The sequence below is a fragment of the Tetranychus urticae genome, chromosome 3 (genome assembly GCF_039701765.1).
Source record: "Tetranychus urticae isolate SD_2017Ah chromosome 3, NJAU_TeUrti_SD_1.0, whole genome shotgun sequence".
Classification (NCBI taxonomy): Eukaryota; Metazoa; Arthropoda; class Arachnida; order Trombidiformes; family Tetranychidae; genus Tetranychus; species Tetranychus urticae.
In genome coordinates this window covers 6,548,081-6,568,231 of record NC_142960.1, presented here as the reverse complement: position 1 = coordinate 6,568,231, position 20,151 = coordinate 6,548,081, and the positions used below count along the sequence as shown (strand labels likewise).

At 32.1% G+C, this 20,151-nt stretch overlaps 1 protein-coding gene and 1 long non-coding RNA gene across 8 annotated transcripts; one reads left to right on the top strand and one right to left on the bottom strand.

Annotated features, from left to right (window-relative positions):
* Positions 1–139: 139 nt before the first annotated feature.
* LOC107371211 (basement membrane-specific heparan sulfate proteoglycan core protein) lies at positions 140–17,444 on the bottom strand. Of its 7 annotated transcripts, none has more exons than XM_025162851.2 (16): positions 17,307–17,444; positions 16,692–17,232; positions 16,363–16,458; positions 11,607–12,224; positions 11,378–11,530; positions 11,191–11,310; positions 8,985–9,136; positions 8,488–8,757; positions 7,822–8,424; positions 5,850–7,744; positions 5,678–5,784; positions 3,781–3,936; positions 2,733–3,131; positions 1,113–2,641; positions 779–944; positions 140–700 (listed from the first exon to the last, which is right to left on the bottom strand). In XM_025162851.2, exons 2-16 carry the CDS (start codon positions 16,765–16,767, stop codon positions 561–563), a joined length of 6,480 nt encoding a protein of 2,159 aa, XP_025018619.2. In that variant the 5' UTR covers positions 16,768–17,232; positions 17,307–17,444; the 3' UTR covers positions 140–560. The 7 variants fall into 7 exon arrangements, with proteins under 7 accessions (XP_025018619.2, XP_015794713.2, XP_089124817.1 ...); XM_015939227.3 differs by having other exon boundaries at positions 16,692–16,798; positions 17,307–17,409; XM_089268691.1 differs by having other exon boundaries at positions 3,817–3,936; positions 16,692–16,798; positions 17,307–17,409.
* Positions 17,445–18,345: 901 nt separating this feature from the next.
* LOC107370937 (uncharacterized) lies at positions 18,346–20,044 on the top strand. The gene is made up of 4 exons (XR_016199540.1): positions 18,346–18,823; positions 19,117–19,223; positions 19,357–19,673; positions 19,770–20,044. It is a non-coding gene; the product is annotated as an uncharacterized LOC107370937 (long non-coding RNA).
* Positions 20,045–20,151: the final 107 nt, after the last annotated feature.

The window sequence follows — 20,151 nt, the reverse complement described above, 5'->3', positions numbered from 1 at the left end:
CTAAAGTTCCTAAGCAAAATTATTCTTTCCTTGTTACAATTAAACTCAATGCTTAGCATTTCTTGTTATTAAAATATCGTAATTATTGAAACGCTTTTACCGGGTGACAGTTGATTAATAAGATTACATTACAATTATGTTTGACAAAAATACAGATTGTGTTTTAATTTAAGTGACAAACCAAAGGATTTTATGGTTAACCATAAAAGAGATATCAAAATAGTTTATACTAATTATTGTAACAAAAAAATCAATTGATTGATATTTCAACAATTTAAAGTGTTTTAGACTAAATAATTGGTGTCAATTGTTAACCTTGCAGGATGTTTACGGAAGGAAAATTAGTTAATTTTGGTTATAAACAAAAAAATTAAAAACATTGTAAGTACTTTGCGGTTCCAATTTTGTTACCTATTGGTTAAAATTATTTGGTTTTACATTTATTTCAACTAGTGTTGCTGTTTAACTGTTTAATACTTCAACTTTAAAAAAGGTAAAATTGTATCATATGACAACTTTTAGCATAATAATTCTGACAATTAACTATTCTGATGCTTTAATTATGGGGATTCGGTGATTGTAAGGGTTCCATTGGTTGTTTCAATCAATTGTGTAGTTGATATTTTGTCAGATGTTTCACTGGATAATGTTACAGTCTCTGGTCTACTGGCTGACAAGGTTGATACCTCACAATGATAGCCTAAAGGGTAAAGAGTAAAGGGTAAAAAATTAGATACAATTTAATGGTTATTTAAATGGCCAATTAAAGAGTCTTTACCTGTGAAACCAGGTAGACAAGCACAGATATCACGTTGATCACGTTGACATATGCCTCCATTTTGACAAGTTTGCTCTGTACATTGCTCATGAGGACCACAATCATCAACATTTGCTGAGTCTACTACGGTGGTCGCCCAATCAACAGCAATACCATTCACTTCAACCTAAATTTTGATGACAGATTAATGAATAAACAGCATGAAATTAATTTCAACATGTTCTGGTTAATTTGTTTGTCAGGTATTATTTAAATATACCCTGATGTTTACCTATATTAGATTAATTACTTTTATAACACAATGCAAATATTGTAAAGGTAAAAGGAAACTTACATGAGCAATACAACCATCAAAACCATGAGAGACGTTAAGTGATCGAGGTAATTTAACTTTCTGCTTATTAACACCTCCGATGAACATTGGAGTTTCCAATTGTAATCTTTTTGCTGCTCCTGGAGCTTTTTCTGAATACTCTACACCATTAACTGAAAGTATACCTTGATTTTCAATGGTTTTTACTTCAAAGGTCACAAAATCATCTAAAATCTCAAACTGTGGACTCCTAATAAACGCAGGTCCTGAACCAGTGTCGAAGGCAAATTCAATGGCTCTATTTTTAATTGTGACAGCAGCAAAATCCTTTTTACCCGAATCATCTTGACCAGAATACATTAATAAACCTTCCTTTTCGAGGTTTGGTTTGATTTGCATGACAAGCTTCAATTCCTGTGGCTGTTGTTCAGGCTTCTTTTCATCAGGTGATGCTGTGTTTTCAGTCGGCTTTGGAAGAGCTAAATAGGATTTACCTCCGAATGCAGGTCTACGAATTACTACTTCCCTTTCACATCGAAGTCCTGTTCGTCCATATGGACAGTAACATTCGAATCCGCCTTCAGGTACATTGACACATCGGCCTGTACCACATGAACCTTCTTTACATGAGTCTACATTGGCTGAACAGTTGCTTCCCGAAAAACCAGGATGACAGATGCACTGGAATCCGTTTGTTACAGTAGAGTCTTCATGACAAGCTCCATGACCTGAACACACATCAGTGGAACAAGTTGAACAAGATGAAATGCTTACAGATTCACCTTCATCAGCCATTACAATTGATCTACCCTTGATTTTCAAGACTGACATGCAACCAATAAAACCATCAACTCTACCTGCCTCTGAATTGATTTGAGCTGTACTGGGAATTCCTCCAATGTAAAGAGGTTCACCCAATATAAGGTCAGTATTGTTACCTGATAGTTTGACTGGAACTTCAGCTAAATCATTGATAAACAAACCAACATGATTACCATCTTTTTGAATAACAATTTTGGTCCATTCAAAGAGAGGTATAGGTTTAGTTGAACGTATTTTAACTACATCAGCCGATCCACTTTGTATACGATATTCAAGCATACCCCGGTTGAGTGAAAGAGAGACAAAATTTCCATTGGTATTGGTAGATGGATTGCTTGGACCTGAGCTATAAATGATGAGACCTTCACCGAATTCAGGTTTAATAGATATTTCAATGTCAAATGACTGCTCTGGATCAGGAATTGATGGGAATTTGATATGGGAATACATTTCACGTCGGAATCGCGGAATGACTTTTCTGACAACTAATGATAAAAAGGATACAGCTGTTCCTTGAGGTCCTTTAGCTATGCATTCATATTGTCCTGCAAAATTGGGTTTAACATTTCGTAAGATTAACCGATCGCTCGAGATTTCACTGTCTTTGGGTAAAGCTTGACCAGGTCGAGCCCAAGTATAAACAGCACCAGGAACAGTTCGAGGACAGTCAAGTCTAACAGATGTACCCAGATCAGCTTCAACTATTTTGATTTCATCTTGGGGTGAAACTAATTGTGAAAAATAATAAATAAATATTAAATTCAATTTCAACGATTAAAGTCACAAAAAAAATTTGAAATTCTTTGGTTTTTCCCTCACCTCTCTGAATCATAACAACATGTTCATCAGTTCCGTAACCATATCGATTACGAGCTCTACAAGTGTAAACACCTCCATTTTCAGGTTTCACATTTCTAATATAAAGTTTATTGTGATTTATTTCTGCATTTTCATTCCTTACTGGCTGAATATCTTTAAACCATTCATAACGATAATCAGGTCCATCAGCGTGACATCGCAACTCTAAATCATCACCAACATTTACCAGTAATTTATTGGATTCAATTTTTACTTCAACTTGAACTGGATGTTGAGGTGAATAACGAGTATCAGGATAGCTTGGGTAACTAGGTTGAGGATAATTGGGATAATTTGTTCGAGGATCAGTTGGATAACGTGATCGAGTATCAGGTTGTCGAGGATAAGCTTGTCTAGAATCTAGGGAATAAACGACGGAAATGATTAGATTAGGAATGAGGAAAAAAAAGAAAGATAAATGATGAAGAGAAATAAGAAAATACTGCACAAGAGGATACAAGAAGATAACAAAACAATCAATTTGGGATGATGATGAAAAGAGATTGAGGAAAATATTGTCATCAGGAAACTATTGTAACTTGTAAAAAATCAAATCAATCTATCTTTTCATCTATTTATCATGACAATTGATAAAGAGACGAAGAAACGGAACAATAAGGTAAAAATGGATCAAAATGTTTATGGTCAAAAGACAATTACCACTATAAATTTGAATGTTAATAGAGGTAATAGCAGACTGGACAAGTTGACAAACATTAATCATCATAATGGATTATTAACTACAAATATACTAACAGCCTAACAATAATACAGACTAAAAAGTAAAACAGATGACAAGTCAACAGAACTCGCCTCAGATTCGCATGAGAATGACTGACAATGATCATCTCATTGAAACATTGAAACAAATTGGTTGACTAAATTATCTAACTGATTAAATGAGCATTTCTTGGTGAAATTGGTTATGATCTTTATGATTGCTATTTTCATGAGGACTGTCAAGGTTAGCGATGGGCAATTGAAACAAATGACAAAAATTGGGACGCACAATCATCACGATCACAATCCGGAGGTAACTCCTCACCAGGACAATATTGTTCATCACTTCCATCATTACAATCAGGTCTTCCATCACATCGACGTTCCCGTTCAATACAAGTTGTATCATAGCAACGGAACTCATAAGGAGAGCAGCTTTGAACATCTGAAAAATAAGGATAAAAAGAAATGTTAGAAATATTTTGAAACAATGAAATTCAAGCCTATTTAAAATGAATGAGCAACAATTTAAAGACAATTTAAGACATTTTTCTTCAACTACTTTTACATACAAAAATTCAATATAAACAGATGTTAGGAATGAGAAAATTTTCTCAATAAAACCACGCAAATTGAAGACAGAAATTGAAATGAAATTGATATTGAATACTTTGTTTTGTAACTGTAATCAGATGCAAAACTAAACATCTAAAAATTTTGCCAAAAAGGATAATTAGTCAATGATAATTTGATTATTTCGTTGTAATAATAAGTGTTATTGCAAAAATGTTATAAATTGGTTAACATTTCAATAATTTTTGTTAATTGGTACAAGCAATTGTTGATTATAGCTTGTCTAGTCAAGTAAATTGGGATTCAAAATGAAAAAAAAATCAACAATCATGATTAAACTTTTTTGCTAGTAAAAAGTAAAATCAGGTAAAAAAACAGATTTTATAATTAAGTTAAAAGTGGAAAATAAATTGGATCAATCATTTTCTCGCTTAATTCATCATTTCCAAAAGTAATGTTCATCAAACGATGGTGATGATTTCAATGTTTTATTAAACGATTTACGATAAATCAATGGCATTTTGTCAATTGAATCCAATCTTGGTAAGGTTGAATCTGTAATGAAAAAGTATACAAAAAGAGGTTCGTTTGATTGTTTTAAACATGGTTTACCATTTAATCCAAGTATAGCTTAACCATGCTATTAAGCTTCAAGTGTTGGTTTAGATTTAAATTGTTGTTAATAAGGATTTAAATCGAATATAATTGGCACATTAATTTCAAGTGTTAGGAATAATGGGGTTGATTAAGTATATATAAGTAGGTTGACAATCAATTGTTACCTTTTAAATCTTGAAAAGGCTATGATCAAGTTATCTATTGAATGATGAATAAGCATGAAAAAAACTCTTTAATAGCAGATTACATAGATTAAGGTGGAAAAGGAAATCTTTTACTTCTAAGTTCATCTTACATGATGTGTTTCAGTCTGGCTGTAATCATCAAAATATTAATGATTCAAGCAATTTTAATCATTTTACTATTTAACAGTTTCTATGTTAACCACTCACAACTCTCTATTTCTCCTTTTACTTTTACATGTAACGATAATTAAATCAATTTAACAAGATATTCACTTTGATTATTAACAAATTTTGCGACTCTTCAATTGCAACCTCTGCTAATTTGCCTGCTACTATAAATTACACCATCTACATGGATTCATAATTTATTAATCATAATGATAAACTGTTGAGATAAAATGTAGGTTGCCATAGTTTATAAAGAATACACTTGACTATGAATTTAGGCTTTTTTGGTGTTTACATCACTGGATCAGTAAACACTTACTTATCGTAAATCAGATTAGCAGTAAAACTTAAACAAATCAATTGTTATTCTCATGGTCATTGATAACAATCATCACAACTACTTGACCTTTAATTAACTTTAGAGATGGAATATTTGGTCAGTAATTTACGGTGAAATTGCAAGCAAAAAATATGGATATATTAGTGGTAAGATTTGTTAAATCTCATGCAGTGTTTGGTATTATCAATTTAAACGCGGATACAAAATATGAGCAAACATTGAAACAAACAAATGATAGACATGCAGGATGAATTAATTGAACAATCAGGATATGAAACATGCAATTAATTAAAATCTCTTACCTCTAACAATCAGATCAATAAAATCACGGTCAATTGGTCTTTCAGATCCAGGTAGATGGGCATTACAAATATAACGTCCTTCGTTATTTTTATCAATGTTTGTTAGACTGTGGATTGAAAAAAATTAAAGTGACAGTTAATTTGATTAGAACATGATTTGGTAATTACTTACACAATATTATTTCCAAAAACTACAGCATTGGTTGGTAAGATTTTGGCATTATTAAATTCCCATCTGATAATGTGGTTAGGAATACGTGCGAAGTCGCATGATAGTGTTTTACTTGCTCTTGTATCAACAATTTCTCGTTTACCAGTTGGAGGTCGAGTTTCATATTGGGTAGGAAGACGAATTGGGTCGCTTGGGTAAGGATGATGTGGTTGAGGGACACTTGAAGGTCCAACTTGTACATGAGCAACAGCCCGAGCTTCACCCAATGAACTTATTCCTTTACAAATGTAACTTCCCGAATCAGTGGGTGAAATTGACATGAAAACCAATTGGCCACCAATGATTCGCGAATTGGGAGACATTGCTGCACCTTCACGGTTCCAAGTAACTTGTACAGGTTCAACACCATTACCAGCAGCGACACAGTTAATTTGAACACGTTGACCAGCGGAGACAACTTGGGAAACAGGGTCAAGAGCGAGAGTCAGTTGAGATTGAACATTGAGAAGGACTCTTTGAATGACGACGACATGACCATCGGGTGAACGTCCAGTGCAGACATAGGTACCACTATTGTCTTCGTTAATTTTATTGATGTACAGAGTTTCAGACCTTTGATAAGCATTGGTTGGAAGAGCACCTGATTCCCGTGACCAGGTCATTATGGGAGAAACTAAATCAGGACCTGAAGCGTGGCATTTGAATTCAGTCGATCCTCCAACACTTAAAGTAACATTACGTATTGACTCGTATGGTGAAGGAGCAGGAGGTGTGAATTGGTGAGGATTACGGTGTGATGTAGGATGAGGGCCTGAAATTGGTTCAATTACAACTTGAATACGTTCTTCTGCTCTTCCAGCTGAATTATGGGCAACGCATCGGTACTCTCCAGAGTCTTCGGCTGTTGTATCATACTTTTGATAGACACTTCTTCTGGTTGCAGTTTCTGTTATATACTGACCCTTTTCAACTGACATCCAAATTACTTGAGTATCCATTGAGCTTTCGGTGAAACAATCCAAAATTAAGGGTTCACCTTCTTTGATCACGAGTGGGTTTCGTTGGTTTATTTTAATTGAAATGTCAGGTCGATAAGGTTGTAGATGGTCAGGAGGGACAATTTTATCTGAAGGATTGACCGATGGATCAGGGGGTGATACATAGGGTGGTCTGTTTGGTGAAAATTCAGTTCGCTCGATTCTCAAAGTTACTTCATATTCGGCTCGACCGGCAATATTTTCTGCTGTACATTTATAGATACCTTCTTCAGCGCCAGTTACACGAATAAATCGGATTACACCGCCTTCAACAATGTCAGCGTTGGATGTTAAAGGTGAATTATCTGCTCTTGACCATGTAATTACGGGTTCTGGGATACCACCAACGAGACGACATTGGAATAGAGCAGAACCACCAATTTGAATTGACTGTGTTACTGCAGGGTAAATATCAACAACCGGAGGCTCACGAGGTTCAATTTCAACAATTGCCGATCCTTGAGCAACAGTCACTCCTGGAGATGATTCAACTTTACATACGTACAAACCTCTATCATTGATAATTGCATTTTCAATTCTCATTATTTCACCATCAATTCGATGTCGATCGGTTAAATTTCCGTTAACTTTTGACCAAATTACAGCAGCATTTAGATCTCCGGTTACTAAACATCGAAGAATTCCTGAACTACCCTGAACAATTGTTTGCTGTTGTGGTTCAATTGTAGCTTCAATGGGTCCAGTTACAGGACGGTAAGGTGGTGATATGTTTGGATTTAATGAGGGTGGGCGAAGTTCAACACTTTTACGCGAAACTCCATAAGAGTTTCTGGCCTCACATGCATAGATGCCATAATGAGCAGCGGTAATTGATGGAATAACCAAAACTCCTTTGCTCTAAAAATAAAATGAATTGAATTTTTAAATTAGATTTAATACAATAATCAAATTTAAAGGTAAAACTAAATACTTACAACTGTAGTTCCTTCAGGAAGACTTCCAGATGAGCTTATCCAACGTAATTCATCAGACAAAATTTCGTTTGATCGACATTCAAATCTAGCTAATTCACCTAAAGGCAAGTTTAATCCAGCAGCTGGTTGTATCTCAATAACTGGTCCTAAAGTTGTACGTGTAGGCTGATTTTGTCCATCTTGATTATCTACATCACTACTAGCACTACCACCAGCTCGATGTAATTCAACAGTTTGCTGATTACGGCCATATGAATTTGTTACCATGCAAATGTATTCACCATAATGAATATCGGTAATGGGACCAATTGTTAATATCTCTCTACTTTGATTTGCTCCAAAAGGTAAGCCACCTCGTTTGGATTGCCAAATAATTTGATTTGGTCTTGGATCGGTTGCATTACATCGGAATCTGACCATTGATCCGAGAGCAGCTTCAGCATGAGATGGAGAAACAATCATTGATGGTCGTCTTTCAGTCATAACTGGATTAATGTTGACCATTGAGTAAGCTTCCCCGGTACCATAAGGAGATTTAACGATACATCGATAGTGACCCGAGTGTCTTTGATTGGCTTGATAGATTCGCAATTGATTATTAATCTAATATAAAATTAGAAATGAAAATTTGTTATTTCAAAGATGAAAACATTTTAAACAACTTACTGTTTCTGCTCCAGGAGGAAGATTACCACGATTAAATGCCCAAACGAATGAACTTCCTGGTGCTGATGAGTTACATGATAACATTACATTACCACCTTCCTGAACCTCAATATAACTGGGAATTACATTGGCATTAACCAATGATTGAGGTCGTCGAACCGTCAATCTAGCTTGAGCCTCTGCTTTGGTACCATATGAATCAGATCCCATACAAATGTAAGTTCCTTGGTCAAATTCTTGAGCATTGCGAATGGTCAAAGTTCCACCAATCTAGAATTAAAATCAATTAGAAACAATCAAATATCTATGATAAAAGTAATGGTTGAAAATGATGGTTCCTAAAATACTTGAAAATTTGCCTTTGATGAAATACAATTTTTCATATAATGACAAAAAGATAATTAATATGAAGTCAATCTATCATAAATAAATTAATTTCCACCAAATTCCCATAAAGTTAAATCTGATTAACGATAAAATTAATATTCAATACTTACGACTGTAGCTGTTCTTGGTAGTTCACCTTGCTCAAAAACCCAGGCTAACTTGGCACTTGGGTTTGATGATGCACAAGCAAATTGAACAAAAGAACCTCGTTCAACATCCATAAAAGGTGGTACAATTGACAATGTCAAAGGTACCTTCGTTTCTAGTGACACAAAAAATATGGTTAATTATAATTAAAATTGAATATAGAAATAAAATTTTGAGCATAAATTAAACTAAGTATAACTGCTATAGACATAAATTAAACAAAAAACGTCAAATTGCAACAATTGTGAAAAAATTGTTACCTATGAAATAAAAAACAAGTTTAAAGATTAATTGATATAAAACAGTAATTTGTAGATTTTAAAACCAAACCGTAATCAATTCAATGTGGGATCAAAAGAGTAATTAAATTGTGACAAACCTCTTGGCGGACTGTATGCTGAATAACCTTCGTATCTTATTTCTGGATTGAATTGTGTCACACTGAATTCATTGTCTCTAGATGCTGTGTACAAGTGAAGAAATTTGTTATTAAAACGGCGAAATGAGTGAGAAAAAAAGTAAATCAATGTTACATACATCTAATTCGCAGTTTAACGGCTGAATTTGAATGTATATAATTGTTGGCATTTTCAGCGACACATTCATATGTTCCTTCATCTTCTTTACGGGCTCCAGTAATGGATAGTTTACCATGACCATTGATACTTGTATTACGATAACGTGAATGATGGGAAGTGATAAAATGGTCATTAAATTTCCAACGGATAAGTGGAGTTGGAAATCCAACAGCTCGACAAGATAATGATAAATCTTCACCTTCTGCCAGGAATCGATCACCAAAATCGGCATCAACAAAACTCGGAGGTGCTTGAAGAAAGAAAAGAAATAAAATTGAGTTCAATCAACAACAATTAATGATTGTGATAAAAAGTTAAAACATACAACATCGTGTCTCGTCTGATCCATCCTCGCAATCCTTGTCATTATCACAAAGATAGGTTTCAATAACACATTGGTTCCCATCAGCACAAGGATATTGATTAACTGCACATGTTAAACTGGAAACAGTGTCAAGGGTTAACAGAGCAATCAAAGAGATAACAATTAGCGAAACATTAAAATAGTTGGTAAAATCAGTAGAATGGTATTTCCTTTTTGATTTGGTTAAACATTTGGTGGACGAAGAGGATGAAGTTAATGTCAATGTAGAGGATGAAAAAGGTGATGATAATGGATATGATTTAGCATTATTATAACAATCTATTGATTCTTTGGGCAACATCTTGCCCGTGTGAAGGTGACAATCAAACTGATGAAACAATCAACTCAATGGCCACAATTAAGAGTCAAAATGTCATATCTGCTGCTTAGGGGCTTCAAGATTATCTCAATAAAGATATCAAAAGGAAAGAAGAAAACGTTATAAGAAAAAGAAAGTATATCAATCTATTTCTTTTACTTTCTTCCTTTTTGTCTTCTTCTTTTCCTATTGAAAGAGGGACGTGTAAGTGCGTATATTTGTGGTTATATGTCAAGAAACGTTTTCAAGAAGTGGCTTTTAAGAGATGTTTCTTGTCAGATAATGATTTGTCTTGAGAGGATAATTTTGCGTCTTCAAGCCATCATCTTTTCCTTCTCTATTAATGAATGATAATCACAAAGATTGCAAGTAATCAATAACTTAATTCAATCTCACGGTAAAGAATGTTGACCTGAGAAGAAATAGAGAAAAAAAAGTTTCAGTTATAATCTTAATCAATTATTACCTTTTCTTCAACAGAACTATTATACAGTTTCCATCATCATGATCACCACCTTATCTTTAAAGAGGAAGGTATATTTTTGTTTTTATTTTGTTGCTGTTGATTCAATTGATACTTATTATTGATTGAATTAATCAACTTAGTAAATAACCAATAATATATCATAAATCCAGCATCAACATAAGTTCATCTTTTTATTTTAAACATAAATTGCAAAAAGCAATAGATATTTAATGCATGAATACTTACTTTTGTTTTTGACTTGGTTATCAAATTTTGTGGCTTTAAGGCTAAATATATGAATAAGCAGTTAATTTGATAATGACATTGCAATGATTATCAAATCGGCAAGTTGGTAAATGATTACCATTCAATAGTTTAATTTATGTCTATAGCAATTTGACTTATTTCCAATACTAAATGAATCATTTAAAAACAAGCAAACCTTTCTCCCTGCAATCCATTTCATCTGAACCATCTCGACAATCAAGTTTTTCATCACAACGTCTAGCCTTTTCAATGCATTGGCCATTCCGACATCTAAATTGATATAGTTTACACGATTCTAGAAGAAAATCAAAAACAGAAAATTAATAAACTGTTTGATGAATTTGGTAATTTGATAAACTCACCACAATCCTCTTCATCTCGACTGCCAGGACAATCAGATTCGCCATCACAGAAGTATTGCTCAGGAATACAGGTAGTAGAAGATGGACATTTTCTTGTACCAGGGTGACAAGTGAATGGTTGATAGTCTGGTTGACGATTATGGAGACTTTCAACTGTTAAGACAAAAATTAGATTGATATTGAGATTAAAATGTTGAATTACAAATTGAAATACAATAAAAGAGTTTACTTGGATAAACAATAACTGAAGATAAATTGAAGCTTTGACGGTAAGTTGGGTCAAGCGGTGAGCATTTGTATTCGCCTCCATCAGACATCTTGATATTAGGGATAACCAGACGACCTGATGTATCGGTTGCCTCCAATGACATTGGTCGACCATCTGATCGACTCCATTTAACTGGTAAACGACGGTAACTTTCATCTCGACAGCGTATAACCACTTCTTGGGTTGTATAAATTATTTGACTTATTGGATAGACTCGAATGTCAATACGATCCCGATCAACTTTCGGATAAATGTTATCATAATTGTTTTCATTTCTATCATAGTTTCTATCATAATTGCTTTCATAACTGTTTGATATTGATTTATATTCATTGTAGCTTGACCAGTGTGCATTGGGACTGGGTATTGATAAAGGTGAACTTGTGGTTGATGTTGAGCCGGTTGACCATGACAGTGAAGGTAATGTTGATGATGCTTGTGAGTGGGAATGAGATGAATATGAGTTGAATGAAGATGAAGATGTTGATGGAGTCGTATAGTAACCATAATTATAAGGTGGCCATTTGGATGCAAGACCATTAACTCTGAAATCTGCTTTTGGTGTGCTTACATTATTCACTGTAAAGAGATACAATTGAAGACAAATTAGTTAATGTTGAATCTAAATGCAAATTTTTTTATACAAAATTGTGGGATCGAAAAAGCATCAAAATTTTCATTTTATTGTAAAATAATATAAACGATTTGTGGAGTCAATTTTGTTCCCATTTTACTATTACAGTAACGATTGATATCCTTTGAATTATGATGAGTTCAATGATGTAATGATAATAATGATATAAATAAGTTTCTTCGGCCTTTTTTTCATACATTTTTCATCCCAATTTCATCAATCTGAACAATCAAATAACTCTTGAAGATAATGGAGTGAAAAAAACTGAGAAGATGAAAAATAAAGAGAAGAAAAAAAGAGGACTTTGCTCAAAAAGCTCACTTATTTCTCAGCCAAGTGATGATGGAAGTTGATTAATCTTAGATTGGATAAATTATGGGTAATTTCAAGATAAACAATCAGAGTACAGTAATAATTATTTTCCTTAAATCAATAGATTAGTCAACCCAGGAATCCAATCAATGTAAATATTGAAAGTAAGGTTACATTTTGATTCCTTGTGACCAACATCAATTTGAAAAATTTCAAATTCAGCTTTGAATACGAGTTTATACAATCAATTTAAATTAATAAATCAGTTGATTGTTGCTCTAAAATAAGAGGTGAAAATACTATTAATAAATATCAAGAGTTGTTGCATAAATAACAATTAATTTTCCCCTTATTTTGCTGGTTGATTGTTATATATCGATTTCAATAACATAATACTTTTAATGGGAAAATAAATTTCTCTGTAAATCACTTGAAGCAATTTAATTTAAAGTTGATCTACTTCAGACTGAACCTTGTTTTGAAACGATTCAATATGATTGACAGTAAATTGCTTCAAATCCCAGGAATAATTATTATTGTTAACTTATCATTGTAATCTAATATTTTCTTTGATTCGTTTTTTTTTGCAATCTTGAGTGTACATTTGAATTAACTTAAACAATCAATTTAATAATTAACCCTTCCATCACCCAGTCTAATGATTAACTCAATTGAATCACTTCAAGTATTATAAATCTTGAAAAACTCAATTTAACACAAGATATGGTTAACACTTATGATTATGAATATATCAATGTCTATCATTTACTGAATTCAATCAATCTCATCCAATTATCTTAGCAAATAGTCAAACAAAATGTTCATTACAAAAATCACGTTATCAACAAACTCTATTGATTTCACCTCAATACAGGAATAGGAATCTCCCAGGTTCATAACCAATATCCAGAGCAGATTAATGCTGAACGATTGTTCAAGGGAACGGAAAATAAAATGTAATCACCAAAATTACAAATATTAAAACGACAAGGAAAAAGACTCATTTCATAAGATTTTATATTCAATGAAAATTACAAGAACTGATGCTTAAATGAACATTGGATTGTCCTTTTTTAAATTCATTTTAAAACTCAAATTGAATGTTTACTTTGAATTCATGTGATTCTAAGAACTGATTGAAAGCAGAATTTTATTTCTTCTTATTTTTGTCTCTTAATTCAGATTTCTTCATTTGTCAAGTCGAGCAAAATGTTTTACTTTATCGTCCTTCATACCCACAATATCTACCAACGTTTGTAGCACAAATTGTTGGAAACATCAGTCTTATGAATTTAATCCCTGAGCACGAATTGAAAACAAAAATCAAAAGAGCAAATTTGATTAAATTAACTATTTAATTGAATTTAACTAAAAGATTGAGAAAAATTGCTTACTAAACAAATTCTGTACAGTGTTGCCCTCAAGTGGCATTAAAAATACTTAATCGTTGATATTGAATTTTTTGCAACAATTTTTTTTGAAATCAAATACAAATTACAAAATAAAACAGCAATTATCAAGCTTAATTAGTACATTTTCAAGCAAAACATTGATCAAAGGCTGACAATTTAGCTGACAAGTTTAAGATTAAAATTCTTGAAGATTTTTAATGAATTTACTTTCAGTGTTTTCAAAATGAATTGGTTTTAATTGCAAATTAGGTTCTAGTCAACGATTATAATTTTTCATGATGACACATCTTAACCTTGTCAAATGAAGTACAAATTGTGACGTAAGCTGTATCCTTATTTAAATCATAAATCAATTTAGATCAGATTACCTGGAAAGGAATCATGGCTGTCAAAATGACTTTCAATGTTGAAAAATGTTGAATAATTAAGTTATTAATTGTGATGCATACAATTTACAGAGGAATCATTAGGAATGACAATTGTACTTTTGGTGCAACTATTAAGACACCTAAATGATTGTTTCAAGATAATCAATTGTCTGACTTCACACATCGGGTGTGTAAACCCAATCTTTGTCAACAATTAGCTTTTTATTCAACAATTAAAAGTGTAGGCTGAATGAATGTCTAATGACTTTGAATGCACAGACATTTGTCATTTGATATATAAATTGTTATTAAGGAATCACGGAAGTTAATCATTGCAATTTCATTGCCATTCAGTTATTAATAGGTAAACAACACTTAAATCAATTGCTTTTGAGAAAAGGATTGACAGGTAAATAAACAATTATTATTGAATATATTATCTTTAATCATTTATCAATGACAGATGATTAAGAGCCTGTAATTTATGGATTAACAATTTTCAGAGTTTTCCAGGACAATTCAGTGTTTCCTTAATTACACGGAGTAAATTGTTATAAGAGTGTGACTTCTGTTAAATGGTAAATGATTAAGTTTTCATGTTATATATTAATAGATCATCATTAAGAATTAAAGTGACAATCAATTTCAAGAGTAAATAAAGTGTCATAGTTTTGTATTTTCACTTCTGATCAATATTGGTATAAGTAGTTAGGATTGAGAGATTACACTTTTTTTAATCATTCAAAAAGTCAATGTTAATTGTTGATCATTATGATTGGAAATGAAGATAATTTAATTCCTGTATTTGTTAGTCTTTTTGTTTAACATGATTTGTTTGTTAAACAAGTTTAATTGCAACCTTGTCAATGTGTTTCTCATAATAATCTGTTAATTCAACTTGACTTGATCAATGGTAATATTGACTGAAAATGTGATAATTAATACATAATGATATATAATTCAACAATTTTCATCCTAAATTGATAAACTCGGTTTAATCTTGATACAGAAACAAATCAGAGTTGAACTGAAAATTTGGTAAAAGATTTCAAATGAAAGCAACATTACAATCTATCAAATTACGGACCAAGCTCAGGATAAGCTCAGCTCAGTTAAGGATGTTCAGATTATCATGTTTAACCTTTAATTTATTTTCAAAATATTGAACCTTGTTTTGATCAAAATCTGATCAAATTTGGTATCAACTTGTCAAAGATTGCTGCATTTGAGTCAAGAGTCAAATTATGACCACTTCAGGGGTTAAGATATTGTAAAATTGAAGGCAATTGATAATTTAAAATGAAGCTGATTCCAGTAAATCAGAAAGTTGTCTCATTCAATTGATTCATTGCATTAATTTACAAAATTACCACTGAAACTGCATTTGAAAAGTGAATTCAGAGATTTACCAAAAAAGTAAAGTTCAATAACCCAATGGATTGGGCGATTGAAAAATTAATGCTAGTTTATCATGAAAATATGATTAAATTGGATTAGCGTTCAATTGTCAAAAGGTGTAATGTCATGATAATAAACATAAATACTTGAGAGTGAAATATTGACTACACTGCTATTAACAGCAACAAGTGTTAGCCAGGATTGGCTTTACATTGAAAAAGGTTGAAATTTATCACAAGATAATATTAATGTAAGATAATGATATTAAATCAAGTTCAAGGTCACCTTAAATTATCATCATCATAATATGCTGACCACAGAGAAAAATTCATAAGAACATGATTAACAAGATTAACGCAAAACTAGTAGAAAGGTAACAACATGCATCTACAAGTAATCAAGGAAGAAGGAAAACAAATCAATGAAAGGTATGATAATGATGACTTAATTCAAGATTAAATATTTGATATTAATGAGTGTAAAAAAAGCTTCTAAAAACACTAATTTGGTTGAAAACTGGTAGATAGATCCATAGATTTGATGAGATAAGTTGATGGTGAATCTGGGTTTTATAACTGGCTGAGATTACTTACAATTTGGCTTTGATATATCAATGTATCCTTCACGATCATCAGGACCATCACCACTTCCACCAATAGAAAAATCTTCATCATCAGGAGGTGCAATTTCTGTTGATGAAAGATTGAAAGATTTTATATTAAAAAAAGATAATTAATAACCAAAGATTGGGTGAAGGAATAACCAGGTCTTTGCCTTTTTCGGTAGACTTGGGTTTCTTTGTCATATCATAATCATCTTCACTACTCTCGACCCAATTAATTGCCTTTGTGTTATTGTTTAAGTGTTAAGATGAGGTTAATGGTGAAATGAGTTTTAATATCAATAACAATGCAAATCTTACCTCTGAAAGGACGATAAGAATTGACTGAATGAATAACTAGCCAGATGACGAACAGTTTATCCAAATTTGTTCTCATTTTGAAACCAGATTTGGGTAACAATGAGAATCTGGTTTACCAATGGTGGATAATGTGGTTGATGGTTATTTTGAAGGTTTATGTTGTTTGATAAAGGCAGTGTGTTGATGATGATTGTGGTGATTACAGTGAGGTACAACAAATGGGATTAATTAATTGATTATATGAAAAACCAAAGAAAAGGCAAGGTAAGAGAGAAAAGAAAAACAAAAGTAAACAAGATGTCTTTCAATTGACGATGATTGAGCCGTGATTGTTGCACATTGAGGGGGAACACTAGTTTAATGACAGAACTATTTAAGTTAACTTAACATTAATATTAAAAATAGACCAACATTGATAATTAACAATGGTAAGCTTTCGCTTTGTTTATGGTATATTTATGGGCGCGCGATGAGACTAGAAATTAAACGTTGAGCAGGAACACATCAAAAGATAAAGCAGACGATGAAGACTTTTGCAACACTGGAAACAAAACATGAAAGGCTGGGCTATTAAAGTCTCATTACAATTTATACACTTTCCTTATTTGACCTCACCTTTGTAAATTACCTGGGAAGAAATCAACTCTTAACACTTTTTCTTAAACTATCATATTTAACATTAACTTTTCCACTTCTTCTCAACATTATCATTTTAACCAATTAATATATTAAATAAGGTAAATTTTAACAGTGACATCTGTAGTAAAAATTTTACATCACTTTAGAAAGCCACTGAAAATTGGAAAGTTTTTAACTGTTAATTATTACTATAAATTGTTTCTGTTATTTTTTGTCTATTAATTTTCTGATATTTACATATTTTTTACACCCAATTATTTGTTTAATAATGTCGTTTTTAATGTACAAAACTGAGGATTTTGAATAAATTGTGGCTCTATATGAGTGTCATAAGATATGGTTTGCCTTCATCAAAGATGGACTTATGTGAATAAACTGAGCAACTAGAAAAATTAACAAGAACAATTCACTGAATAATGGACATCGTGTGTTTTAGTTTTCAACAAGAGTGGACGTATTGGTGGTGACATACTTCAACCAATTGATGATAACCGTTTAATTTGATGAATTGCCAAAATTTGTCCGTGTCAAAGATTGATGTGGTTACCAAAAAGGATCGTCTGCTTCACGTTTAGGTAACCTCGATGCTTTAAGATGTAAACAAACCTAAATTATCTACACACTTACCATTGCTCTCGAATTAACAAACTATAATTTCGTCTCTGGACAGATTTCCCGCTCCTTGGACAGATCTCTCATATGACTGAATTCATGTTATGTTCTATAAGTTATGCATTCCTTTTACTGAACACGAAGGCCTCTACATTTTTCACCCAATGTGAGTCGATACTCAAGCTGTCCACTTGTTCATTACTCCTCGCTGCATTTTTGGTAGGCTACAGCAGTCATGTGGTATAACATGGTTCCGATGAGAAAATTGGTCAAAAAGAATCAAGGTAAGTTTGATTTTATAATAATTTGAATATTAATTACCTTTTAAATGTGTCTATAATTGCAATTAATGAGTTTAAATTTATTTTCTTTTATTGTTAAAATCTTAAACTATTGTGTTTTATGATCATCTTAAAGTCTGCCTACTAGATTTTATTCAGATTGCACTGAACTTTTACTGCTGGAATCAACAGTTAAATCTATTCAATTGTTCAACTCATTATGGAGGTGTGTGTATCAAATGGATGCTACAAATGTTATAATGCCGTATTTAAGTCGATTGTTGGTAAACTTGTTCTCGTCTATAGGACTTTAAGGATTTGGAAAGAAACAAGATATTTCGTTAAGCCGATTAGATGATTGAATTGAGTGTTGTCTGTGAAACGGAGCTCATTACAAATTTGTATTGCAAATGGATTTTGGTCTATAAAATACCTTTTCAAGGCAAAAGCTCATGGAATCAACTTGAAAATCATTGATTTTAATGTACTTAAAAACGTGAACATTAAAACTGGCTGAGGATGAATGGTAAAAGGAAAGCTTTCAATTCAACTTGAAACCCATCAAAATGATCCTCAATCGTATGGGCCAGCAAAAAAAAGGTGAGAGGCACAAAAATTGCCTTCTTGTACAAAGTGAAAGTAAACCCAAAAGTGTGATGCCGCTCAAGATGAGACTCAAGATTTATGATTGTTGTTCACTCTCGTTGGAAACAATTAAAATTATTTTAATACATCATCTTGTTGGTTATAACTCAAACAAATAAATACAAGGCAATGAAAAGGTTAATCACTTTGACTGCAAAGTCACTGGGTTTATTTTACTTTAATGTATTATGTTGCCATTACCTGATATTTTGTATTAACTGTTGATTCCCTTCTTTGTTTTGCTTTAGATTTCGCTCGGATGAAAATTAATGATCCTAATAATGACAATCCCTGGTTGATTGTTGATCAACAACTTAACCCAGTTTGCTTTTCAATGCTCAATTGAATGTATTGTGTGAGTGTGTTACCATTGTTAACATATTCAATTGCTAATTTGACTTACCTCTGTAACTTAAAATCATTGTTAACCAAGCATTCCTAACTGTAACCATATTATTGTTAATATAATTTTAATCTTATTATTTAAGGTTAATGACATTCCTCTTGGTGATTAAACCAACAGACTTGATCAATTACAAAATGGTAGCATCAAGTGTCTCAATTGATATGGAAAAGTTGCTCATTTTACTGTTTACAGCAATTATTCTTGCCAATATAATCATCAAGATCAACTGGTTAAATCAATTCAAGATTCATAATTGATCAATGTGAGTTAAAATGGGTAAATAATGGGTTGAAATGAGATTCTTGGTGTAATTTCATCTAATATTGTATCAAGATCAGTCTGACTACGAGTCAGCTTTTACAGACATTGCTTGGTTACAATTGATATTTGCTGTCTAAGGTAAATGTAACATTTAATTGTATCAATTAGTTTCTTTAAATGGTTCAAAAAAAAATAAAGTCAATTTCACTGATTAATCAACTCTTTGCTTCTTAGATTGCCTGTTGCATTGGAGCGCATTTATTATGGCAAACACTTGAATATTTTGACTTCACTAAACAATTTAATGTTTCAATTTGTATTATCTCAAGGATTCAGGGCAAATTACATCAATTACAATGAATTAATGTAAACAGTGGAATCAGGTTCAACCCAATTTAACCTTCAACCCAATCATTAATTTGTTTTTACAGACATCGCACATTCCAATGTTAATATTTAAGGTTGTTTGCCTTATGGTATGAGAATAAATTGAATTAAATTGTGTCTGATAACTAATTTGTCATATTATTGAAACATTATTTCATTATTAATCTTTCAAGTGTCACAATTAATTGAATAATTAGATTTGTTAGCAAACAAATTTTTTTATTGACTA